The 27,655-nt window shown below is 42.6% G+C and overlaps 2 protein-coding genes across 3 annotated transcripts in view; one reads left to right on the top strand and one right to left on the bottom strand.

The window, feature by feature from the left end:
- ELOVL2 (ELOVL fatty acid elongase 2) overlaps positions 1–6,306 on the top strand; it is a 62,735-nt gene extending 56,429 nt beyond the window's left edge. For both annotated transcript variants that reach the window (XM_082347776.1, XM_082347777.1), the window contains 3 exons: positions 729–853; positions 1,265–1,399; positions 3,263–6,306. In XM_082347776.1, the coding sequence (XP_082203902.1) occupies positions 729–853; positions 1,265–1,399; positions 3,263–3,385 (383 nt within the window). In that variant the 3' untranslated portion in view covers positions 3,386–6,306. The remainder of the gene's footprint in view (positions 1–728; positions 854–1,264; positions 1,400–3,262) is intronic.
- SYCP2L (synaptonemal complex protein 2 like) overlaps positions 5,362–27,655 on the bottom strand; it is a 74,044-nt gene continuing 51,750 nt past the window's right edge. The window contains exons 26-32 of the mRNA XM_082347710.1: positions 21,979–22,080; positions 20,813–20,919; positions 19,833–19,924; positions 19,197–19,296; positions 19,033–19,091; positions 8,167–8,432; positions 5,362–5,465 (exon numbers count right to left, since the gene is read on the bottom strand). Of these exons, the coding sequence (XP_082203836.1) occupies positions 8,387–8,432; positions 19,033–19,091; positions 19,197–19,296; positions 19,833–19,924; positions 20,813–20,919; positions 21,979–22,080 (506 nt within the window). The 3' untranslated portion in view covers positions 5,362–5,465; positions 8,167–8,386. The remainder of the gene's footprint in view (positions 5,466–8,166; positions 8,433–19,032; positions 19,092–19,196; positions 19,297–19,832; positions 19,925–20,812; positions 20,920–21,978; positions 22,081–27,655) is intronic.

Below are 27,655 nucleotides of genomic sequence, written 5' to 3' on the forward strand. Positions count from 1 at the left end.
ACTCAGCCCTCGCTCCTTGGTTTCCTGAAACACGATTCACCCACGTTGATGTCAGAAGATTTCATGAAGGGGACAGCAGGGGACGGGGGAATTCCATGGCACAGCTCAGCACAGCACAGGAAAGATCCTAAAACTGGATTTTAGACACTCTTTGTTCCAGAAGTCCACGAGGTGGCTTGGCTACTGGGAAAGTCCCATATGCCCGCCTGTCCCCTGCCCCAGCCTCCTCTTATTCTGCTGGACCTTTTCTCTCCCCTGTATTCTCTTACCTTCTGCAGCATCTTCTGGTTCTAGGTCCCTACCAGGTAGATTTTATTTACTTAACTACGAAGAGCAATACATTTTCCTTGACTCTTTAGCACCCTGTTCAGCCATGTACGAAGGCTCTTTCTGCAATCAAAATGGCTCATCAAAGGTTTAGCGAAAGCAAAGACACTTCCTCAGATTCTGCCACCTGACTGGATGGTGGTAATGACAGAAACAGCAAAGCCTTTGCAAATCAGGAGTTACCTGTTTGGTTGGCACTGACTGAAAACCTACCCCAGGTTAGTCCCTCTATCTAGGTGACCTTGGGTGAATTCCCGGATAATGGCACAGGAATCAGGGTGAATTTTGTTAGTGCCATATTGTTATTTGTCTTCAATTATGGTATGTACAGGAAGAATATTACTTGACAACGAACGATCGTACTTTCTAGAAGAACAGTAATTTATACTGTACTTTTCTAGGCTTCTTTGGACCCACCCTGAACAGTTTCATCCACATCCTCATGTACACCTACTATGGCCTTTCGGTGTTTCCATCTATGCACAAGTATCTTTGGTGGAAGAAGTATCTCACGCAGGCTCAGCTGGTATGTCATCCCTCTGTCGGCTTTTTTCCATGTGAAGCATCTGCATGGCCTCAGTCCCAGCCCTGGAGGTCAGAGGCTTTTCTGCGTGTGATGAGGCTGCCTATTTTCCTCTAAAAATGGACTGTTAAGAGTGAAACCTTGCGTGTTAAAACGTCCATGTGAATACTTTTGAAATTAATGTCTGTTGTTAAAGCATTTTTACCTAAATGATTTCAACTGTGATTTTTCCAGGAGAAAATTAATCATGGCCAATTTTATACACTTCCTAATTTCAAACAAGATTTCTGGATAGGACGGTGGGCTGCTTGAGCGTTGTCTTGTTTGTTTTACCCCTGCAAGATGCAGGGAGTACGAGTAGTCGATTTCTCCCCGCCTGACTGCAGAGTGGTGCCGCCCTTGCCGCCCCTGCAGGTGCAGTTCGTGCTCACCGTCACCCACACCATGAGCGCTGTCGTGAGGCCCTGCGGCTTCCCCGTCGGCTGCCTCATCTTCCAGTCTTCTTACATGCTGACGCTGCTCATCCTGTTCTTCAACTTCTATGTTCAGGTAAATACTCAACTGTAAAACACTAGCCTGTGCACTTCTGCATTATGTGTTTCGTTTTACCGATTAAATATTATGGTAGCACAGGCTTGTTGATAAATTCAAATAACAGAGGTGCACACAGTACAAAGTGAAACCTGCATCTTTAACTCCTCTCCCTGTGTCCTCCTCCTCAAAGGATAACCACTGTTAATGGTCTGGTGGGCATTTTGTTAGACGTTTTTCAATGCATGCATACAGTTTTATCAAAAATATGCATTCGAATCATGTATTTGCACCATGCTACCAAAGTCTGCCCTCTGAAAGTTAAACACTGTGTATAGTAACACAGATCCAGGAATTCTGTATGAACGGATGAAAACATGGACTAAATGAACTTAATATTAAAAAACTGTTTCCATGTCATCTACTGCTACAGTGTAGACTCACTATTTGGGGAAAAAAAAATTATTTTAAGGCGAACCAGTATGGAAAGGTCACATTGACTTTTTCTTAAGTGTCATTTTCTTTTTAACTAACAGTTTCAGTGGAAGAGATTTTCAAAATGCAATTTCAAAGTGACTGTTACAAGAGAACTGATGGCCGTGGTAATAGCACAGGCCTCACGTGGTGGCAGATTTTAAATTGCTCTCCTTTGTGGGCTGTGGAAACAGAAAGCTTCATAAGAAAAATGAGAACACACAGTTTATTCAAAACAGTACTTTTGAAATTGTATTCAACTGTATTTTCTCCTGCTTTGCTGATTTTTTAGTTTGGGTTGACTTTCAGCAAATGCATAGTGGTTTTACACAGAGGACAACTGTGGGAACTGAACTTCTGACAGCTTTTCCGCTCTTGTGTTCCTGAAACTGGACTGGCAAGGCTTTGTCTTTTGTAAGAGATAAAAGTTTCCTTTGAGAATTTCTAAAATAACCATTGAGAGAACCAAACAAAGCCACCACCCAGGCCTGCTGCCCCCCACCCCCACCCCCCAAAAATTGCTCAGTGTTGCAGGAAGGCTAAGGGAATCAATCACCTTGGTGTTGAAACGTGAAGGGAATCGGTAGCCCAGCAGGGGGCGGTGGCGCTCAGAGCTGTGGCCCTACCTGCTGGTTCAAAGAGTCTTAGTCCTTTAAAGTTGAGTGTATGCTTTTCAGTCTTGACCCTTGTTGATGCTATTGCTTTAAAAAAAAAAAAAAAGTGGGAAGAATATGAGAGAACGCAAATCAAGCCAATCCCAGGTACTAGTACTTTTAAAGTAACAGCACTTTTTCACTTGAATTGTATTTTTCAAAAAATTACATCCTTAAATAAGTCATGGGGATGTAACGTACAGCATGGTGACTTCAGTTAATAATATACTGTATTGCATATTTGAAAATTGCTAAGAGATTAGATGTTAAAAGTTCTCATCTCAAAAAAGTTCTGTACCTATATGTGGTGATGGTAAACTAGACTTTGTGATCATTTCACAATATATACAAATCAAATCATGTTGTACACCTGAACTAACAATGTTGTATGTCACTTTTACCTTGATTTTTTAAAAAGTTCAAAAAAATCATATTCTTTCCAAGTAAGCAACTAATGCAGAATAATTTGAATGCTAATCCCATAAAACTTAATACATAAATACTAACCTGATGTGGATAAGGCGAAAGAAACAACTTTTCATTGTTGGAATTCATGCATCCGTCTTGTTTTTACCCTATTATTATTTTTAACCCAAAGCTTAAAAACTGTCATATTACAAACAAGAATTCTTACTAGAAAGTTCAGTACCCAGTGAAGATCATGCATTGTTTTAGACCATATGTCACATTATAGACAAGGTCTTATTAAAAGATTCTTTTCTCTTTCTCTCTTCAACATGTACACAACCAACAGACATACCGGAAGAAGCCACTGAAGAAAGATGGGGAAGAGCCACATGCGGGGAAAGAAGTTAATGGTTTTTCCAAAGCCCACTTCACTGCAACAAATGGAATAACAAACAAGAAAGCACAATAAATGTTGAGTAAGACAAAGCATATATAAATAGCCTAACAGATTCGCTTGTTTTAAAGCAAAGACTGAATTGAAAGTTACATATGTTTTAGCATAAGCTAATTTCTTTTGAGTTTATAAATCATTTGTACCCGGAATGTATTACTATATTGCTAATAGGTTAATCTGTTGACTGAATGCTTCCATCAGCAGTGAGGTGACAACTCTGCAGACCTCAGAACTGGTGCGACTTCTCTCCTTCCCGCACCGACCTAACCCCTCACACCAGACACTGTCTTGATAAAGCCTTCTGCACCTACAAAGCCAGGACACGGGGAGCACTGTTTCTCACAGCAAGTCTGCAAATAAGTTAGAGTTTTGTTCAGATTAAAACGTTTAAAACAAAATGTTAATTGTCTTCGAAATACAGGGTATGCTCTAATCAGTCCATTTGTTCCTTTACGAATCAACCCCAGAAAATAACCAAATGGTCACATAAATGGAAAACCCAGCAAAACTTTTCTCTCTCGTCGGTCTCTGGAGTCTCAAATTCCCACAACTACTCCTAATTCTCAACTTAGTGACATGGTAATAAAGTTTGTAATTTTTTTTTTTTTTTTTTTTACTTTGAAGAAAAATCTTCTACCAAACCTTCATAGCTCAGGGGCTTGGGTAGGAGTAGTTCCTCAGTTTTAATTGGGTTTCCTTAATTATTCATATATTCACATCTACCTCCGATGTTCAGGTGCCCCAGGTTAGGATACAGGTGCAATGCTCAGCTTTAAGAGCAGGATCTGACTTTGCCTGCCCATTTCCTTTCTGACAAGGACTCGAGTCCAGTGGGCCCTGTTTCTTAGAATGACATGTCACTGGACTATTAATAAGTCAGAATTAATAGAGCATTGGGGGCAAAACAGACATTGAACTTGCCGACGATTTCTCATAAGCCTCCTTGTGAGTATTATCCCCAAATACCTGCTATCACTCTTTGCAGGTTAAGATTTTGAAAATAAGAAGAAAAACAGGGCTATGGGAAGGTTCCGGCACCGAGCCACGGGCTGCGAACGAGCCACAACAAAAAGCACCAGTTTGGCAAACTCGGCGCTTCCTTTCCCTGCTCCGAGTAACACGAGCTCCGCTGAGAAGCACGAGAGCAGAGGAAGGTTAGCAGGACCATCTCCCTTCTCCCAGCGGCGGGGCTATTATTTACTATTAAATTGTCCCAAGAATGGAAACTGAGGATATTTTCTGAAGATTTGATGAAGATTTATACCCTATAAAACAAGATTTGCCAACTTTATCTTCTTCCCACCTTATTTTAAGAAGTTTTTAGGTCATAACATGGACATCAGAGGCTTAAGTGCCAGAAAGGCACTTTCACCATTGCCCCAACACATTACAGTCTGTTTGGGAACGACTTTGTCCTTTTGGGGGCATTTCTTTTTTTTTTATGAGTATTTGGAAAAAAAATTTTGAAACTACAGGAAAACAAAAAAACACACTGACTTCGGTACTGACACGTACACTGACGAAACCAACTCTTCTGTTTCCTGTAAACGCCCCTTGGGATTCTGCTGCTCTGAAAGGTGACTGACCTTAGTCCCGTCTTCACGGTGAGGGCATGGTGCCCCGTAGCCCCTTCTCTGCCAGTTGACCCATTTCTACCGAACAGACGTCTTCTGTCTGATGCCCCCTCACTCTTGGATCTTTCTAAATAGCTTTCTAAAACTGACTTGCTTTAGGGTGCTTAATCCCCGCTTCCATCACATCATACCTGCACAGTTATACGTCTCGTTCTCTCCCAGAAACTCACTTTAAAACAAGGGCTCGCTTCGAGCATGGCTCAGCACTCCTCTGTGACCAAACCCGCGACAGACTGAGGACGAAGCACCCTGGAGCAGCTGGGCTCTACTTCAGTCTTAGGTCTCAGACATGAGCTAAAATCTGTTACCAAAGTGCACTCACCGCAGGTAAAAGTGAGACTCAAAAGACAGATATCACTGGTCAGTCGTTGGCTCCAGCTTATCTTTAATCGTCAGTGAGGCCCTGGGCTCACCAGTTGGCCTCATACCTGCAGTTCTGGATGCACTGATGGGCTTCATATCTGCACAACAAGGAGGGAAGCACCCTTCAGCCGAAGGAGAAAGCCCAGGCAGCTGGAAACCTCTCTGATCAAAGGGAAAAACTTGGTTAGTTTACACTTTCAAGCTCAGTTTGGCTAGAGGTTTCAGGATGCTTATTTCCAACTTGGTCTTTAATTCTAGAGAAGCTTCATGAAACACTTATTGCCTTAAACCATTCAAGGGGCTGGTAAAAAATACAGAGCTATATAAAGTCTTAGTCACAAAAATTGCATCAGGTAAATATCTTCACTGTTTCTAAGTGTTACAATTTTAAACAAAATGTTTACTTTTAATGTGATTTTCCTAAAGCAAAGCTTTAAAAAAAAAAATCTGTATAATTTGTTAAAAAAAAAAATTTTTTCCCCAAATTTCCTCTTACTCATAGGTATGAAAACATTTAAATGAATATTGTAAGCATATATGTTGCTAATTCCAATTTTTTTAAGTAACAAAATGGAATGTTTACTTTCAACCCATTGAAATTATATACTGAACTATTTAGGCATACTGTGCAGGGGGGAAGTCCTCTCCATTAGAGAAGTATCTTTAACTATTTTAAGTTTACTGTGATGGACCACTAGCACTTTGTATAAGAGACCAGTCTAGTTCTTTCCAGTATTTCCATATCATTTTATGTTTCTGGGGACTTCCTTATTTGGAAAATAAGGATATCACTTTTTTGGTTTTCCTTTGAAAATACTTATATGTTAAGATCATAGTATCATGATTGGGGCAGCCGGGGAGGCAGGAGAAGCCATTTTTCTTTGTAGGTAAAAAGCATTCTGTATAATTGTTGTATAATAAATTGATTTGTACACTAAAGTATGTTGTGATTCTTTTTGTTTGGTTCAAAGAAGTTAAAATGTGTTCTGCATGCTGTTCCAAGTGACCTATTACTCAGGAATTTTTTAAAGTGACATTTTAGCAATTAATTTTAGATGTTTAATTCATTTCAGTAAGCAGTGGGCTTTTATGTAACATTGTTACCTTTACGTAGTATTCATATACCAAGTTAAACTATTTCAGAAAATGGTCATTCATAAGGAAAAGTTAAGACCAGTTAGATAAGCAGAGGTTATAAAGGTTATCACAAAAACCGCTTTACAGGGTAACCCAGGGAGGATCACTGGATTGGGTGAAGAGATGATGAGATTAGGCACAAACAACATGGTGCCATGCTCCGCAGCCCTGGACTCTCCTGTTGCAGAGACGGGCAGACAGGAGGCCACCGCAGCTCGGGAGTAGGCATGTGAGCTGAGGCTTGACCTTGGTGAAGCCTGGCAGAGACTTAAGGGCGTGGAGCAGATCACAGATTGGCATAGTCGACGCCTAGAGCAGAGGTTTAATGTGACGTTGAGAACAAACACACAGAATGGTACAAAAAAGGGCTCAAAGTCTGCTTATAAGTAGCTTAAAGTCCTGGATAGTAACTAGGATGGGGCAGAAAATACTGAAGATCAGGAGGGGAAGAGGGAGGGGGAGGTGGCCCTGAGAGGGGAAACTTCATCTTACCTCTGAATGGGGGCTAAAGAGCCTCCCCCTTAATCTACTGGGATTTCATTATTTTAAACAACGGGTGGAACCAATTCAATAAAGCACAGTAACTGTCGTTGCAAACTAGAAGCTGCTTATACATGATAAACGTTCACCTAAATAAGTTTTAGTGTCTCCGTGTAAAGGAAAATTCAGTGTGTTTTTATTATTAAATTTATTATTACTACTTAAATTCATTATTTAGGCTTTCTTCAAAATCAAATTACATTCACATTAAAGAAGAGTTCTACTCCAGGGCAGGTAAAGAAATAATCACTCTTATGACACCTAAACTACACTCACCTAAAATATGCCTTGACCTTCAGTAACACATGACTTTCAGTCATGGGGAAAAAAAAAAAAAGCTACTGATTTGTAGGTCGTTTTTCTGTCTTGAGAAGCTGCGCTGAGGGAACACTCAGATGACACTAAGAGGACGAGTAAATCTGAAAGTCATACCCTCACTGAGCGCTCTGTAAACGCAGTCAGTATGGCTCTTACGGGCAGCCCACGGGGAGCCCATTATGACACCATCTGAGGCCAAATCCCACGTGGCGGCCCAGCTGGCGTGAGGCTCAGTACAGCCCTCATCGGCGCTCTGCAAGCTCCGGCACGTACCGTGGCATTTGCATGCACCAGTCTGTTCCCTTGAGACACGGGGCAGTGCTCTTGTGCTCGCCAGTTACCACCACGCAGCCTTTTACACTTGGCCTGTGAACCTAGCTGACCCCGGGAGGCACCTCAGTTCGTGAGATCTGAGCACTGAAAAAAATTCTGCATAGTTTTGCCTGGACTGATGTCATGTACTTCGAGGGAAATGAACTTTCCTGTTGACTGTGACCCCAATGATAAATATTACAAGTGGCAAATTTCTCTGAAAGATTTAAGCCCTCTACCAAAGATAGTCCATGTAGAACTAGCCTTTATTTTTTTTAAAGCTAGTTTAATCCTATGGGCTTCGATAGACTCTACTAGAAATAGTAATGTTCAATTGCAAAGCTCATCAACTCTACCTTCCCAGTGCTGTATATTACACTCGGGATACAGAAGTGACCCAGATGAAATACGTGCCCTTAGAGTTCATAGTCTGGTAACGTAGATGGAGAAACATTTAATTATAAAATAACAGAAGTACTGAAAACAGCTTACCTCGAAAACTTTCCCAAAGGAGACAGTGCCTGAGCTGTCTTGATGGGTGAGCAATTCTCCAAATAGACAAGGAGGAAACTTTGTCCAAGGAAACTCCAGAGGTTAAACACCCAGGACTCTAATGGGAGTCACGATCCCCTCCGCAATGGTGAGGCACTTCCTCCAGTGCCCCCCACGTGCCAGGCATCCCACTAGGATTTGGAATACAATGGTGAAGAGATCAGACAAGGTCTCTGCTCAAAGAGCTCTCGTCCAGTGGGCACCCCCTAGAGGGAAAACGGGGATTATCACAAAAGGGTAAGAATGTGCTGTTTATGCTGTTAAACATGTCAGGATTCAGTCTCCCCTCATTCACGTGGGGAACCAAAGATAAATGCTGAGGCCACTATTTATTCCTGATTCAGCTCACACCACCGTGCTACTACTCCTGGCTCGAGAAATATGACCAAGACAACTGAAACACCATCACCCAGTGAGAATAATCACACTTCTGAAGTCTATTTGAAGTTTCTTTCTTCTTTTGATAACCAAAAAAAACCAAACTATTGCACTGTTTATTAGTGTCCAAGCTGAGAAGCAGAACCACTAGGTGAGACCCACATATATCCCTACAGAACTTGACCTTACACAGCTGTGGGAGTGATTAAGCGGCCTCTGTAAGGCTGTTGTCAGGTCTGATGTTGGAGCTTGAAGTCTACACGGCAGTCAGTCAGGAAGAGGGGATAGATACGGAGTGGGGAAGACCGAGAGCAAGGCCTGAGCTGGAGCTCCCGAGCACAGACTGCCAGTCTAGCTGCCTCTGACCTTGGGGATGAGGGTGACCTGCAAAAGCCAGGGCCTGTGTCACAGAGCTATGCACACACCTGGCCCAGAGGAGGAGCTGACAGAGGATCAGGGGAAGGCAGAGTAGCTGCAGGCCCAGCATCTGCCTTAGGGCACTGAGGGCAGTCAGCAGACAGGCCACAGGGCACGTGCACACAAAATGGCAAACCCGTTACTCTGCCCTGCAAGCCTCCCGCTGGCCTCTCTCTGTGGCCCACTCTCACCAGAAAGGTACAGGAGCAGGGATCCTGGGAAATTCAGGTCAGCCTAGCCGACACATTACAAAGCCACCGTGTCCCGTTATAAACAATTAAAAATGCTGGGGCTTCCCTGGTGGCGCAGTGGTTGAGAATCTGCCTGCCAATGCAGGGGACACGGGTTCGAGCCCTGGTCTGGGAGGATCCCACATGCTGCGGAGCAACTGGGCCCGTGAGCCACAACTACTGAGCCTGCGCGTCTGGAGCCTGTGCTCCGCAACAAGAGAGGCCGCGATAGTGAGAGGCCCGCGCACCGCGATGAAGAGTGGCCCCCGCTCGCCGCAACTGGAGAAAGCCCTCGCACAGAAACGAAGACCCAATACAGCCATAAATAAATAAATTAATTAATTAATTTTAAAAAAATGCCTGTGCCACATAAAGAAAGAAACCCAGTGACCCAATGGAAAAACCGAAAGGCAAGCCCCTAGCTTACCTGAATTCCCGGTAAGAGGGGTTTCAGCCAATAGTGACCAGTGCTCTGGAACGCAGATGGCATTTGTTTCTCTATTATCAGGTCAGTAATAATGACCATATCATAAATGGGAGAATCAAATGATTAAATGACCAGAAACATAAGAGCCTGACCAAGTACAGCTGGGCCTCCTGCTCAAGAGATCCTGGTCCACATGGCAACAAGTTTTTCCAGCTTTCCTTGACCAAAGACAAAGCTGAGTTTCTTTCATGTTGGAGATTTATTGCTTTACTTAACATACTAGTTTTCTAGCACCAAAATTCCAAACTGACACTTATTATCCACATATTCTAACCACTCCGACCCCCTGCCCACCTTTCTGACACACACACACACACACACACACACACACACACACACACTTCATTCCTTAGGCTCCTTGGAGAGGTCTCAGCTACACTGGTTTTGAGACACTGGTATTAGTCAGGATTCTCCAGAGAAAGAGAACCAATAGGATATACATATAGATATCCTGATATACAAAATATATGTATAAATAAATTATAGATGGGGGAGAGATATCTTTCAGCAATTGGCTCCCAAAATTGTGGGAGTTGGCATGTGTGAAATCTGCAGGGCTGGCCAATAGGCTGGAAACTCAGGCAGAATTTCTATGCTGCAATCTTGAAACAGAACTGCTTCTTCCAGCAACCTCAGTCTTTGCTCTTAAGGCCTTCAACTGATTGAACGAGGCCCACCCACTTTATGGAGGGTAATCTGCTTTACTCAAAGTTCACTAAGTTAAATGTTAATCACGTCTAAAAACGAAGTTAATTAAACACTTTTATACTCTATAAAGCTTACAACAATATACTAAAACGTACCTCATTAAAAAATTTTCAAGAAAAATGATGACAAATTGGGGTTGTAAAGATTGCTTTAGGCTGATTAAACTATAAATGAGCTATATTATGTAACTTAATTATATAATGTATAAGCTGGTTTTCAGTCTACAGTCTTTAATTGTACTTATCGAATCATGAGCAAAGTTACTTTGTAGATGGCCTGAACTTATGTAGGTTTCATTTTCCTAAAATAAATTCACTCAACTGTATATACAACTTCATGCACCAGACTTTATTAGAGCATTTAGTAATTACTGAAAGATGAATATTTCTCCTCTGCTAAAGCTGGTAGTTATGTTAAAGTTCTACAGAAACTAGAATATTTGCAATGAAAGAGTAACCATTTCAAAATACAACACCATTTTCATCTGAGCTATGAAAATAAAAGTAAAACCTCCCTTAAAGAGATATACTAAGTAGTATATATACAGATGCTGAGGTTTCCCTGCCCCCAAATAACTTGAAGACACTTCTCAAAAATCAATTTTACTTTAAAAAATCATTTAAAAAAAACCAAATCACTCCAAGTTGCTAAACATCCTGAATTTCCTATTTTCTGACCAAATTTTAATACAAAAGGTTAACGTTTGTAAACAAATGGACAAACTACCAACATATTACAGACTATTCCAACTTGACTGGTCTCAGGAATTCCATTTGGAGTGAATGAACACAGAGCATTAAGGCACCGCTGCTGTGGCCTGAGGTAGATTTATCTCCTTCCCGTGGCTCAGACTGGTGGAAAAGGAACAGGAGAACAGTAGTTAGTGGAGCCTGAACTATCCCCTTCCTGGTCTCTAGAACTCAGCAAGCCAACATGAATGTCACTCCTTTTCATCGGCTCCATCCCTAACTCAGATATTCACTGAAGTTGCATCTTACACGGCCACTGGAAGCTAAGGTCAGTGCAATGGGGGAAACTGCCCGGGGTCAAAATCGCTCTCAAAATTCTCTTAAACATGTGCTGCTTTCAAGACACACATGCCATCTCCTGACAGTCTAATGCACTAGGTTATTCTTCCCTCTGGTGTTGGAGAAAAGACAGCTATTTCTTGGGTGAAGGACCAGATAAAGTGGCTGGGCGGGCTTTTGGGGCCACCTTGTATGAAAAAAATGCATGTTGTTAATAACCAGGTTGTCATTGAGCCCAGTTGGATGCTCACACAAGAGGTAGGTAGGAGCTGATGTCAACTGAGGCAACACAGTCTCCCATCCTCATGCAAACACTAGGGCGCACGCTCATTGAGAAGAATGGCAGACAGAATCACCTGTGCAATTTACTTCTCCATTTTTTCCTGTGTTCAGCCCGTATAATTTAATTTAGGCATGACTGACATTACTGGTTACCTATCCAACATCTGTTCTCCCCTTCTTCCTTATTAACAGAACCCCACTTTGCGGGAGGACGGTAATGTGCTCAGTTAGATTCTTGCCACCCCAGATTCCCTTGTAACTAGGGAGGTTCACGTGACTCAACAAGATGGAGACAAAAGTCTATTGGTTTGGCTTCCATGAACACTGTTTCCTTAATTTTAAAAAAAGGGGAGAAGGACTTCCCTGGCGGTCCAGTGGTTAAGACTCCACACTTCCACGGCAGGGGGCATCGCTTTGATCCCTTCTTGGGGAACTAGGATCCCACGTGCCACATGGCACAGCCAAAAACAAAAAAAGGGAGGATAGATTTTAGTGGCACACGTCTTTTACCAAATCCTTCACCCATCCCCTTCTCCCTGCCTGGAGTATAGAAGACATGCTTAGAGGCAGAGCTGCCATCCTGTGACCAAGAAGCCCAAAGCCCCATGAAGGATGGCAGAGCGGAAGGCTAGAAGAACCTGGGTCCCTAACGACCACTTAAAGCTGCTGTTTCAGCCCTCCGGGCTGCTGCTTACAGGGTTAAAATTAAATTCCTATTTGGTTTAGCCGCTGGAGTCTGATTTCTCTTACATATGACCAACTATAACACGTACATTTAATTTGCATTTGATCCAATTCCCCACTAGGGCTGGGAATTCTAATATTCTTAGCCCAGATTAGTCTTTTACCCATATCCTCTTTTAGTACTATTCTGATTTGGAGATTTGTTATTTTTGTTTCCCCCAAATAAAATAGTAATGTCTTCCTGATAACAAAAGTCATTCAAGATATAGGTACAAGCGTATTCACTACAGATTTATTTGAAATAATTTAAAATAATCTGAATGTTCATCAATAGGAAATCACATGTATAAGTTGTAGTAGGCCCATAAGCTAGAATACTTTACAGTTATTAAAAAAATTAGCAGATCCTTACTATTGACTTGGAAAGGAATCCTACTTCTGTTACTGAGAGAACAAAGGAAGAGCAATACTCATAATATTTAGTATATCATTTGTCACTTAAAATATACATAATTAAACTTATAAAGAGATTTGTATATATCCTTACATAAACATAGAGAAAATATCTAGAAGAACATATACTAAACAGTAAGGAGATAGTTCTCTCTGGATCATAGAGAAGAGGGAGGGTTGGGGAGAGGGGAAAAAGTTCACTCTTACTTTATAAATGTTATGCTGTTTAAGTTTATTACACAAAAGTAATTTATATCTTGCACTAAATTCTAAAAACACAGAACAGCCTATATAGAAAGTAAAGTCACCTAAAATGTCACCACACAGAAATAACCACAGATGACATTTTGATGAATATCTTCTAGAATCTAGACCTCTTACTACATATTCATGTACCCACACGCTCTCATCCTCTGCAACACCACCCCGTCCTTGGACAATTCTTTCTCACCCTCTTCTTTTTTTTTTTTTTATAAATTTATTTATTTTATTTATTTATTTTTGGCTGAGTTGGGTCTTCATTGCTGCGCACAGGCTTTCTCTAGTTGCGCTGCGTGGGCTTCTCATTGCGGTGGCTTCTCTTGTTGTGGAGCATAGGCTCTTGGCACACGAGCTTCAGTAGTTGTGGCTCGTGGGCTCTAGAGCACAGGCTCAGTAGTTGTGGCGCACGGGCTCAGTAGTTATGGCTTGCAGGCTCAGCAGCTGTGGTGCACGGGCTTCGTTGCTCCGCAGCACGTGGGATCTTCCCGGACCACGGCTTGAACCCATGTCCCCTGCACTGACAGGTGGATTCGTAACCACTCCGCCACCAGGGAAGCTCTCTCGCCCTCTTCTGCTGGCTTCCTCTCCCTTATCAAACTTCAACACACTGGAGCAGCCCGAGAATTCTGTCCTGGAACAACTGCTCTCTATAATTGGTCCCTAAGTCAACTCATCCAGTCTCGTGCTCAAGTCCCTCTGCCGTGAGTTTCAGTCCTGAACTTCCAGTTACCCACCTGACAACTCCATCCAGACGCTGAAGTCACAAATCAGATGTATGTGTCAAATCAAGTCTTCAATATCTATCGACATCCTCCTCCTCCCCCTACCCATAAAACCAGACCTTTCCTAGTCTTCACTATTTCCTTACATGACACCGATCTCCACCTCGCTGCTCAAGCCCCAAGCTGGAAGTTGCCCTTAATCCTGCTGTTTCCCCACCCACCACATCTAACCCACCAGCAACCCTTCCAGCTCCATGTGCCCCGGCACCTTGATCTGACTCCCCACACCAACACACACACGCCCTTGAGAACGGACAGTCCTTTACTTTTACCCCTTTCATTGCAATTAGAATCTAATCCAGTGTCCTTACTGTGGCCTGCAGGGCCCTAGGTGACCACCAGCACCACGCACCCGCCTTCTGACCTCATCTTATACCGCTACACCCTCAGTCCTTTTGTTTGGCCCTCACTGAATTCCTAGAACATACCAAGCTGCTTACGGCCTCAGACATCCCGTCCATTTCCTCCGAAGTGCTCCTGCCCCGCTCTCCCACCAGTGGCTCCATCTCACCCATCAAGTTTGAACGCAAATTTCACTTCCTTCGGAAGGTTTGACTTGACTCTCCTCTTTCCATACTATCAGATTCTCTCACCTCACACTTTTTTCCTTCTTAGCCTTTACCACTATCATGAATTCTTTTTTTTTTTTTATCATGAATTCTTATCTGTTTAATTGTTTACCATCTACCTTCCTACTAGAATGTACTCCCTATGAGGTCGAGGACCTCTTGCCTTTTGTTCTACCCCCAGGATCTAAGACAGTAGCTGTTACCTAAAAGACTCAACAGTTCATTGAGTGAGTGAACATACGAACATATGCACCCTCATCTAACATTAAAAACAGATGGAGGGCTTCCCTGGTGGCACAGTGGTTAAGAATCTGCCCGCCAATGTGGGGGACACGGGTTCGAGCCCTGGTCCGGGAAGATCCCACATACCGCAGAGCAACTAAGCCCGTGCGCCACAACTACTGAGCCTGCGCTCTAGAGCCTGTGAGCCACAACTACTGAGCCCACACGCCACAAGTACTGAAGCCTGTGCGCCTAGAGCCTGTGCTCCACAACAAGAGAAGCCACCGCAATGAGAAGCCTGCGCACCACAACAAAGAGTAGCCCCCGCTCACCACAACTAGAGAAAGCCTGCGCACAGCAACGAAGACCCAATGCAGCCAAAAATAAAATAAATTTATTTTAAAAAAGTGTAAATTGGTACAATCTTTAAAAAAAAAAAGTGGGATTTTGTTATAGAAGCTGCTTTGCAACAAGCTTTTACTTTTTACTCATGTTGAACATCTTTCAAGTCAATATGGTCTAAGTCATTCTTTTTGATGGCAACATGGTATATCACATGAATGTATCAATCTACTTAACCAAACACTAGCTGGGCATCTAGATACCTTCCAATATCTCCCTATTAGAGTAGTTTGTAATACATGTTGGTCTACATGTCTTTGCACAGTCCGATTTCATCTTTAAGGTCATTTCCTAGAAGTGGAATAACTGCTGTGTCAGAAATCTCAAATCACAACTTTGGACACAGAAGGAGTTTTTAGAAAATCACCCACTTCATTTACTCTCAAATAAAATGAAACGGAACACACGTTTTCAAAAAAGAAATACTAAATTCTTTAAGATAAATGAAATTGCATTCTTATTAAAGTGTATTTGTATTGTATTTGTATTTCCCTAAGTATTCTACTTAGGGAACCTAATTCCGACCTCTAGCTTGAAGAAAATCTCAAAGTTGATATCTGCTCAACAAGCCCCGTTATTAAATGCTGTAGGAATGAACAAAATAGTATTCGAAGAATCTAGCTGGGTGGGAGGGTGGTTGTCCTTAAAGTGACTGTGTCCAAAAACAGAAGAGGTGGCAGTTGCTCTACACATTCCATATTTATTTACTCGGTGGGCCTGACAACACTGCCAGAAAGCTCTTGGAGTGGTAGCCCCATGAGCCACTGGCCCATCTGGGAAGCATTAGGGATCACAGTGGCAATTCTATAAACTCTCTCCTTTAAAAGTCTCTCAGAGTCAATCCTGTCTGGTTTCAAATCCCTCTTTGCCTTCGTAACTGCCAAAAGACAGCCGTTGTCACCCACACTGTCACCCGTTCTCACCAGCTGCTGGTTGTACATCTCCTCCTTTGCCCCAATCTACTCCCCTTCCCCACCCTCCTGAGCTCCTCCTCTCTAGCCCCTACAGCTCAATCTCTTGGCAACAAATTCCCCAAAATCCTCAGCCTCTTCCTGGAAGAAAATACCTCCTTGCCTCCTTCTTTTAACTAAAATGTGACTGACTTCTGATGGTACCACCCGCGATCATAAGTGAGATTATTCCATGGGTCTCTCTGCAATTTTTCTTGTTTTGGTATTGCAATGCAAGATTCATTAAAAAAAATTGAGAATTTTTATTCTCCTATGTGCTAGAATAGTTTCAACAACACTAAAGTTATCCCGCTTTAAAGGACTGGTAGAATTCCTCTGTGATGCAATCTGGACCATACACATATTTGGAGGGAAGTTCTTTAACAACTTTATTTCTTCTATGAATATTTGCCTATGTTTTCACATCTGTTTAGAAGTCTGTTTTATTAAATTGTATTTTTCTGGAAAATTGTCCATTTTTCCAGGTTCTCATCAACACTTGGAGGTGCGTGGACAACTGAAAGTTAAAATGTTAACAAATGAACTCTAGGTTCTGCTCCAGCCACACTTCCCTCCCCAGTCTTCCTTCTCTCTCTAAGTGGCAGCACCATCCAATTGCTAGAAGACAGCAACCTAGGAGGCATATCCCTAACTCTCCTTCCTTTACCTACTGCTTCCATCTGTCAGTAATTTACTAATTCCAGCTCCCAAACGTATCTGGAGTCTCTCCATTTCTCACCCTCTCCAAAGGCCTCCAGTCAAGCTTTCCTCTGCTACTCTTCCCTCTTCCAATCAATTTTCAACATAGCAACTAGAAAGATTTTCTTACAGTGTAAATCAGATTATATCACCATCACACCCAATGCCTTTGCTCAAACCCATCCATATTTTCCTTCACCCTTAGTATAAAATTCAAACTCCTCAGCATGGTCACAGAGGGCTTCCCTGGTGGCCCAGTGGTTAAGACTCCGCCTGCCAATGCAGGGGACACGGGTTCGAGCCCTGGTCCAGGAGGATCCCACGTGCCGCGGAGCAACGAAGCCCGTGCGCCACAACTACTGAGCCTGCGCTCTAGAGCCCGCGAGCCACAACTACTGAAGCCCGCGTGCCTAGAGCCTGTGCTCCGCAACAAGAGAAGCCACCGCAACGAGAAGCCCGCGCACCACAACGAAGAGTAGTCCCCGCTCGCTGCAACTAGAGAAAGCCCGCGTGCAGCAACGAAGACCCAACGCAGCCATAAACAAACAAACAAACAAACAAACGTGGTCACAGAGAGTTAGTCATGCTCCCAGCTTCATTTCAAGTAACTGTCCCCCTTATACTACTATGATGCAAGAACTTTCAGTTTCTCAAAGATGTCAAAATTCTAGTGTGAACCTTTGGGACTCCTAAGGAGACTATGTTTCCAAAGGTTCTGTGAGGTCAAAACTATTTTGGTAATAATGTTACTAGTACTAAGACATTATTTGCTTTCTTCATTCTTCCTCTCTCACAAATGTACAGTGGAGTTTTCTAGAGGCCACAAGTTGTGTGGTGTCACAACGGATTGAATCCAGAAGCAGATATAAAGTCTTCTATTAAGCCAGACATTAAAGAGATTTGCAAAAACATAAAACAATGCTACTCTTCTCAAATTTCTTGTTTTGAAAAGTCTGATTATTTTTCATAAAAGTCTGTTATTTACATCAGTATGTAATGATTTATTACTGTTATTTTTAAATAAATACATTAAAAAACTCAGTCTCAATTTTTAATGTGGAAAATATTCACAGATATAACCCACAAAGCAAAAGCTCTCTGGGGATCCTCAATAAATTTTAAAAGTGTTAGGAGGTCTTATTCCAACCAGTTTGAGAACCATTCCTAACCAACCATGGGCATTCAGTGAAGAGAATTTAAATGGATATCCACTTTCATCATGTATAATGGTACATGGAAGACGATGTGTGTATGAAAGAACTTTGAAAATCTATAGACTATGCTGTCATTATTATTCATTATGTTAACTGGAGTAAATAGCAGAATGGATAACTCAAATTTTGACAGTTTTTGTTGTTCTGGTTTGAAATACACGATGTGATCAGAATTATACCCTTTTGGGGACTTCCCTGGCGGACCAGTGGTTAAGACTCTGAGCTTCCAATGCAGGGGGCGAGGGTTCGATCCCTGGTCGGGGAACCACATGCTGCACGGTGCGGCCAAATATAAATAAATAAATAAATATTTTGAAAGGAAAAAAAGAATAATATCCTTTTTAAAACCACGTGACTTACATTTCTGTGATAAAAGCTGATGCTCATGCTAGTAGAGAAAGCTTTAGCCATTATAACTTTATATAGGGATCCCTTTTGATTCAAGCAGGAAGAAAACACTAGAATTTCTCCCAGGGCACAGGCAGTGGAGTGAAGGGCTCCACTCTCCATTCCCCGACTCCCTACATTCTAGAAAGAGGAACAATGGTCCAAATGGATAGAAGCAGCAGCCTCAGAATATAACTGACTAATCACAGTGAAAGGGACGTGCAGCAAGATAAACCCATGTGTTGTTTTAAAATATATATATATGTTTAAAATATTTACATATATTATATGTAAGGTGTATAGAATATATTCTTTCAAGAACACAATTCATTTTAAATGAAAATCAACTGTTCACACAGAAACCTCTATATTTTTCTTAAAATCTATTTTAATTTTTTAAAATATTGCTTAAAAAGAAAACACTTTGTATCAAAAAACACTGAAATTCGGATGATCTTTCCTGAGCAATATCCCAAGCCACGCCCTGTGCCCAGAGAGTGCCCCGGAAGTGGCTGCTTAGAAAAGACGTGGCTAATTAGCTACTTACATAAGGTTTCACCAACATCGACCACTCATGCTCTAGCTAAATACCTCATACTTCCACTAAGATACTTCTAGAAAGAATGCTTGTTAAAAAATAAATAAATAAATACCTCAGCAGTTGCAGTTCACAGAATGATCTCAGATCATCAGACTGTTTCCCCCAAAATTCCTAAAATTGAACAAAAGGTTGGTTGGTTGAAGTGGTTGACAGTCACTCCACCCGGGAACAGATCTTCTTAAGTCACAGAGAATGTTCCAAACAAAAAGAACTTACCAGAACATCCTCTTCAAGGCGCTGCAGACCCCCAATATCCTCCTCAAGATTGCTCAGCTCTTGAAGAACGAAAGTGTGAAACTGTTCTAGTTTATTCAGTCTGACAAAAACAAAAGCAACGAATTTCACTGGGACCGCCTGGACCTGACACAAGGCCTTCTTAATCTTACTGCCAAGATACTTCATATTTTTTTTCTCTAGACGGTTCTTGTCTTAAAAATACACGACTCCTGGGCTTCCCTGGTGGTGCAGTGGTTGAGAGTCTGCCTGCCAATGCAGGGGACACGGGTTCGAGCGCTGGTCTGGGAAGATCCCACATGCTGCGGAGCAACTAGGCCCGTGAGCCACAACTACTGAGCCTGCGCATCTGGAGCCTGTGCTCCGCAACAAGAGAGGCCGCGATAGTGAAAGGCCCGCGCACCGCGATGAAGAGCGGCCCCCGCTCGCCGCAACTACAGAAGGCCCTCGTATAGAAACGAAGACCCAACACAGCCAAAAAATAATAATAATAATAAATAAATAAATAAAATAAATTTATTTAAAAAAAAAAAAAATCTCCTTTCTCTTCTTTCCCCTTGGAAATGTTGTTTGTGAGGGATCCCAAGTCCATAAATTTGTTTTGAACCCAACACTTACCTGCACAGATGTATCTGGTTTAAAAGTTTTATTAGGCAATCTGGTGCTTGCTTTGCAGTTTCTGAATAAAGTGGGCTCCTTCTGTACCTAAGCTAAACCATAACAATAACAAAATGAGCACGGTTGGGTTAAGCATAACTACCCAAATCAGGTGTGGGCTTTGTATTAAAAAGATGTTGCCTGCACATAATATTCACAGCAAACATTATCACTAAAGAACTGTAATAAGACACCATGCCACACACTTCGTGTGTTACCTCAGGTTTGATACCCATAAAGGACAATAAGCTAAAAATAGTAAAACTTATATTCATGCTATTAATACACGTATTGAATATCATGAACAAATTTCCATGATAAATTAGCTTACACTGGTATTGCAGAAAATAAGATTGGAGATCTTCCAAGTTAGTTCAATGAATCTACGTTAGGGTAAGATACTTTTCTCAAATGTGCTAATAAATAACTCAGTAGGGATTTATAAATAGTAGGACAAGATGGAGGGGATGGAAGTGGTTTCAAAGTTCACCTTGCAGGCAAGGTTTTGTGACGGCCTGTATGTGCGGTGTGTCTCAATTGGCCACCACTCAGCTGACCACCTGCCCACGGTCACCTCCTTCTTTGTCCCAGACACCTCTCTCATCCACATGGTCCCCCTGCCTTCTCTTCCTTGTCTATCACTGTGACCAAATCACAGTGCTTCCTGGTTGTCCAGTTTTCTGAGAATGCGATCAACAAAACCAAACCTTTCCATATAGGTCCATCTGGTCCCATGGTAGCAAATGGACATGGAATAGCTGTCTTATAAAAACCACAATTCACAAAGGCACTAAATTCAGTGACCACAGCTAAGACACACCTACCTCCCCAGAGACTCAGGGACACCTTCACACAGGAAGGATAACAATGGTATTAATGAATATGAACCTGTTACTTTAAACACACAACAAGCTAGCTTTTCATTTTTAGTGGACCATTACCTCGTATTTTCTTTTCAGTTCTCTAGTGAAGTTTTCAAAGGTGGTGATCATCGCAGAACCTTTCAAGTTCTCTGGAATAACTTTTAAGGATGAAGTAGAAATGCCTTCTGAACAAGAAGAATAGAACATTAAATAAAACTAACAAAGGGCTCAGAATAGGTGTGCTCAGTCCACCCGCTGCCCAGAGCGCGGACAGTCATTTGGAAGCACAGATGCGATCCACAGAAGCCCCACTGGCTGCCTGGCTGTGACCGCAGCAGGGCTGACTCTGGCCGTGACCCACCAGGCCAGCTTGAGCCCAGAGTCCTCGGCGGATGCTTCATGCTGCTTCCCACTAAAACTCACTCTATGGCAAGTGCTCATTTCATCCAAACTTTCCCAGCACTTTAAATCAGAGCAACTGATAGTATGTCTAAGAAGCAGGCTGAGGTGTTGTAAGAGGCTTTTCGGAGGATGTGATGGGTAGGGGCATTTCTAGGGGCAATGTTGGCATAACAGCTTCTGGGTGCCAAGGAGTTTTACGAGGGCTCATGAGGGGTCTGGCACTGTTCTAAGGGATATGTATGTATCAACTCATTTAATTCTCACAAAATCCAAGTGAGATAGGCACTGTTAATGCCCACTTTTAACACAGATATCACGTAACTGGTGCAAGCTCACACTGACAGCTCCAGGATTGGAACCCAGGCTGCCTGGCTCTTAACCACAGTCCTCGAGTACCTTAGGGCTTCCAAATTTGCCTTCTTGGAGCCTTTTGTTTCAAAGTATCATAGTGTCACTCATCCAGAAGGCCAACACCACATATGCAGCCTTTTCAGATCAGTCTCCTTCATTTGTACAGAGTGGATATTTCTAACTCAAAAATTTAGCTAATAATCATCACCTAAAGCAGAGACCTGTAAATTTAAGAACACCTAGGCCCTGAAAATTGCCACAAAGAGTTAAGAGGCAGAAATCAGATTGCCAGGAGGAGACAGTGCTTGCTTTTAGCTACCATTTGTGCAGCAATGCGCTTGTCTCTGAAAGGACAAAGTGCTTAGTTTTTAGGGTCCTGCAGCTACTATGATCTGAAAACTGTAACTGCCTTGTAATTCCCGTTGGGACATTCAGCGCTTACACATTTGCCACATTCTTGCTTGACCGGCTGGCTGGGCGCACAACGTTACCTGCCAAGTCTGTTTCTTCTGCCACTGAGGAAAGGCATCCTGGAGCATCACCTTCTTCCAATCGCGACTGTTTCCACTTAGCGAAATGACCATCTGCTCTGTCTGAAGGCAAGCGCAGTTTGCTGATAACCACACACGCGTTTCTTGGGTCCTAAATTTATCTTGCTCTCTTTTTGCTAGTATCTAGCCTTGATGAGCAGCAAGCGAAACTCATTCCCTACTTGTTGCAAATTGCTTATCATTTGGCATGTTGACTAAGAACAACACAAGTATCAAAGCACTAAGTCTACTGGTGCCTGAAAGAGGACCCACGGGAACGTGCAATCCCTTTGATGAGCTCAGTAACATTCAGAAACACTCCCCTGAGCAAGATACAGGCTGCGTCAAACGACAAGCAGTAATGGTTGGCATCAAAACCACTTCCAGGGGCTTCCCTGGTGGCGCAGTGGTTGAGAATCCGCCTGCCAATGCAGGGGACACGGGTTCAAGCCCTGGTCTGGGAAGATCCCACATGCCGCGGAGCAACTGGGCCCGTGAGCCACAACTACTGAGCCTGCGCGTCTGGAGCCTGTGCTCCGCAACGAGAGAGGCCGCGATAGTGAGAGGCCCGCGCACCGCGATGAAGAGTGGCCCCCGCTCGCCACAACTAGAGAAAGCCCTCACACAGAAACGAAGACCCAACACAGCCAAAAATAAAAAAAAAAAAAAAAAAAAAAAGGCAGATGGTTGCTTTAAAAAAAAAACAAAAAACACTTCCAGGGCTCTGGGCTAAAGAGCAAGGTGGCGAGGTTTCCAGGCAGACTGGCCCTTGGAAGCGCATCGGATCACCTCGCGGAGGGCGCCACCTGCTGGTGACGCTGGAGCTTCAGCACCGAACTGAGAGCTGCCTCATAAAGGAGCTCATCTTGGGTCCTCGCTAGCTCAAGTGACTGAGAGCCTCCGCTGATGAGATTTAAATACAGATTCTGTTTTCAGTTCAGCATTTACTAAACATTTTCTTTTTTAAAAAAATTGAAGCAGAGCTGCTGTACAATGTGAGATAAGCTACAGGTGTACAATACAATGATTCACAATTTTTAAAGGTTATACACTCCATTTATAGTTATTATAAAATATTGGCTATATTCCCCATGTTGTACAATATATCCTTCTAGCTTATTTTATACCTCATAGTTTGTACCTCTTACCGACTCACAGATACGGAGAAGAAACTAGTGGTTACCAGTGGGGAGAGGGAGGCAGGGAGGGGAAAGATAGGGGTAGGGAAATAAGAAGTACAGTATCTTTTATTCTGATGTTCAGTTCACCCCAGACATGTCCTCACCCCATCCGGGCCCTCTGTCTTATCAGTGGCATCTTGTCACTGTCAGTAGTGCACTAGCACCAGGCCCGACCCCTGCTTTTTACCACCCTCTTCTCTCCCACCATCAAGGCCTGAGGCTCTGCCTACAGAAAGCATCCATACCTCTCTGCATCCCCACACCGTGACTGTCCAAGGCCAGCTCCCAGGGAGGAGCTCATCAGTCCCATCCCTTCAACTGTCATCCCCCAAATCCCTCTCTTGCCCGAGCTCTCTCAAGCAGCAAACCTGTGTTTCCAACTGCCTACCCAACATCTCCACTCAAAACCCACTCTTTTCCATTCCTCCCCACCCCAGCTGCTCTTTCTTCCCCACCATACACTCAGCCCCGCCACACACACTTAACTGGGAAGACATCTGCTCTTCCCTCTCTCCTCCCACATCTAGCTAGTCACTATAGATTTTCCCCCTGAAAGTTCTGGAATTTAATTTCATGAATTTGCTCAATGAATATTTGAGTGTTACTATGTGCAGGGAGCTGGGCAAAATGGTGGGAAAGCAAAGAGGCAAGTTTCCCCTTCTGCATTCCACTGCTCTACCCTGGTCTCCTTCCAGCTCCTCAGACCCTGGGCCACTCTCACCTCAGGGCCTTTGCACCTGCTGCTCTTCTAACTTGCAGCCTCCCCCCACCACCTCCATAACTACACTAAGGTTTCCCCTGGCCATCCAAACTAAAATTTCAATCCAACCCCCCAGCTCTTAAATCCCCTTCCCTGCTTAATTTTTACTTAGCCTCTATCACAATATAAAATACTACATATTTCACTTTTCTTGTGTATTATGTCTCCCCCACTAGAAGGTAAGGTCCAGTGAGGGCAGGTATGTTGTCTGTTTTGTTCACTAGAATATCTAACACGTAGGAAAGTGTCTGGTGCATAGTAGATATCAGTAGACATTCACTGAATGAAAGAATGAATAAGTGAGTAAATGCTGCAGAATATCCAAGATTCTACACAATAAGATATATCTTATATTGTAAAAAAAGGATCTTAGTAAAACAAGAATGTATTCTAATTATCTTATACTAGCAGTGAGGGTAGAGATACAGGAATATCAAAAACCTCAGAGACCCAAATACCTACTACATAAATAACAAACTGAAATTAATAAAATTTAGCATTTTAAGATCTGCTAAAACTACCTTTTGGGAGGAACTGTAAAATACTAATTTTTAGAAATAGCACCATAGTAGGAAATACCAGTCATAAACATCAAAGTGACAGAATGAAAAGAAAAAGAATTTTGCTGTTAAAATTATGCAAAACAGAGAATAGTCAATGTTAAAATAGTTCATGCCGTGGTAAAACAGAAGATACATTTTTAAGAAAAATGAATAACTTAGGTTTAAATGTCAACTTAGATTATTTTCTATTAAAGAAACAAAAAGGAAATAGCAAAATGAGAGGTAAAACAAGAGAGATAATAAATATCTAATTGAGAGAAAAGGACGACCAAATGCAGAAAGAACTAAATTAATAATACCAGATATATAGATAAAATGATCATATATGAATGATGACCTTCATGGGACACCTTAGTTGCTTTGTTCTAATAGAATTTTCATAAACTGAAAACTTCGGTAGAGGTCACATTCTCACTTGGAAAAGAAAGAGCCCACAACCAGCCTCTCTAATAGAAAAAATAAAATAAAATGAAAAGCATAAGAAAAACTCTCAGCTTTGAGAGGTGCAACTATCTCTTCTCACTGCTCTTAGATTAGGTGTGTTCATTTGTTTGAAAAGTATGGGTGGATATTTTCTAGCGAGTTGCACTGTTTCAAGGCTAAATGATTTTTAAAACTCAAAGAAAGAATCCAGACACAGCACTGTCCTCTTCCAGCCTCAAAACAAATAGAGCTCATGCTTGAATCCCACATGGTGTCCATATCCCAGTCAGGGCCCAAAGAAACCACTTAGAAAGGATTCCAGTCAGCCCCAATTAGGCACCGATGAACAACTACTACGTTTCTTTACATTTCTTTCCTTGCTGCCTGTTCTGCCCCTTCCGGATTTTTTTTTTTTCTCTTCTGACAACATATTTGTAGCAACAGCTCAAAGCATGGCCTTGAATTTTGATTTATCATGCTAATGCACCACCCGTGGAAAAGCAGGGCATCTGCTGGCACAGACAATATTTACCTTCAATGGAGAGACGAATCCAGGAACACTGTGTAAATAAGCTGGTTGCCCCCTGAATGAGCTGCTTGGAATTTGTGAACCTACTAAAGTCATCATCCAGATGGACCACTTCAGGGACATGGAAATAATTTGGCATAGAAAACCCTTTTTGAAGAGGCAATCTTGTTAAGTACTTTACCTGAAACAAAGGAATGGCTCTCCAGAGAGAACAGGGACCCCTAGGGAAATCAGTGCACTTGTTAAAGGATGCAGGTCCTAAGTGATGCAGTTGGCTCAGCTTTGTTTCCATGGTAACTGCATGCCTCTTTTAACCAGGACTTTTTGACATTCTCATAAAGGGGTTAAAACTATGAACACACAGCACTTCAAAAATGAACACAAGCAGTAAACACACTGTGGCTGAAACTAGAGTGATCTCCAATGAATGCTAACTCGTTTGTTGGTGGCTGGTCGAAGGAGTGTACTCTTGCTTTTGAACACAGCTCTCTTCATTGCCATGAAAATTGAAGAATTCTGCCATCTGAGGAGCTTCTGAGCTTATTTTGGGCACAGGCTGTAGAGAATAATTTGGTGTCCATATTACATTTATTTACTCATACTTCTGATAAAACGGTTTTTAGTGCTACACAGAATCAACCCTATGATTAATAGCCAAGTTCTCCTAAGTTAAGGCATTTTAAAAAATCTTACTCTGAGGTGACACCCTGTGGCTTAAAATGATAAAGGCCAACAGCCTTCACTGGAGCGAGAATAGTCTTCTTTACCCAAATATCCTTCCTGTGGAGGCATTTTCCTAGCGCCAATTCCTTTGTTTCTTCTACCAATGTGTACTATGCCGAGAATATGAAAAATTAAAGACAATCTTTATTGCTGAATTCCTCAGTCTGATGGGGAGGGAGTACTGAAATATCTTTTGCCTGGATTAATGCATTTTAAAAATCAGTAAATCAATTAATAATACTTAGTTGTGACTATGTATAAAGGATTATTCAATATGGAATTATGCAGAGGTTCATCACTAAATGACTTTCTAAGTTTCTTAGCATTTTCTAAGTTTCTTATTCTGGTCCCTTGGCAAATATTTATTGAATGCCTCTATATGCCAGGCACCAAACTAGGCATTCATAGCACCATTGGAACAAAGAAGCTGTCCTCCTGACTCCTTACCAATTCTGGAAGCCTCTCCAAGAAGGTACATGAGGGCAAAATGCAAAATCATGAGTAGTCATCCTGTTTGCTTGCAGTTCTGGGAGCACGGCATATCCAAAGTTCCAGGGCAAACATTAAAACAACAGTCTATGAGCAAAATAGCAGAATAGGAGTTTTCTACTGTTTTCCCCCAAAGGACACCGATTTTGAAAATCACCTACTGACAGAGTGGCCTTTGTGGAAGTCTGAGAGTCCAGTGGTGAAGATCTAGCACATTGTCTGAGGAAGAAAAATATCCAAGATGGGATGCATCGAAGAGGGTAACAAGGACACTTTCGCTTGAGCCACATCACCACTTGCTCAAAGGCAGCACAGCTCAGGGCCAAGAGAGACCCTCTTAGCTCATGATCTCTCCACTGGGGAAGGTGAGAGGGTTTGAGGGAGCGCTCAGTTTTCCCAGCTGTGAGGGACCCTGCCAAACAAGACCGTTTCTTGCTTGCCCCATCCAGGATAACGAGGTACACTACGTGGCTCGGGGCTGGGAGAACAGAATCCAGGGTTCTCAGGGAGCATCAAAGGGATGCAGATCCTACTAACTGTTTCAGGGACTCCATTAGGAAAGCCTACTCATGAGCTGCTGGGGAGGCCTCACCTACGGATCCCCCCGCAACTGGACCATGGACAGCGCAACCAATCCATATGCCTCACCCATACACAGCCCCACCCTGTGGCTGGCTCACTTTGCGCACACACACCCCCAGGGGCAATGACTGTGAGAGTTTGTAGACAGCCAGCCCTATTCAGCAGGATCGGGATTAAGCACACAAGCTTGAGCACCCGCCACTGCCCTAAGGAAAGCAGCAGGAGGTTGTGAGCACCTGGCCTGGCCGTGCAGATTCCAGAGAAAGCGCGATCTGCAGAGGTCCCCCAGAGAGAGAAAAGTGTGGAGCAGGCATAGCCATAGGAAAGGTCCAAGAAAGCTTCAGAATCCCTAGTAGACAAAAGGTATTTCTCTCCTGAAGACAGTCAG

This window comes from Balaenoptera borealis (genome assembly GCF_965194805.1).
Source record: "Balaenoptera borealis genome assembly, chromosome: 12".
Classification (NCBI taxonomy): Eukaryota; Metazoa; Chordata; class Mammalia; order Artiodactyla; family Balaenopteridae; genus Balaenoptera; species Balaenoptera borealis.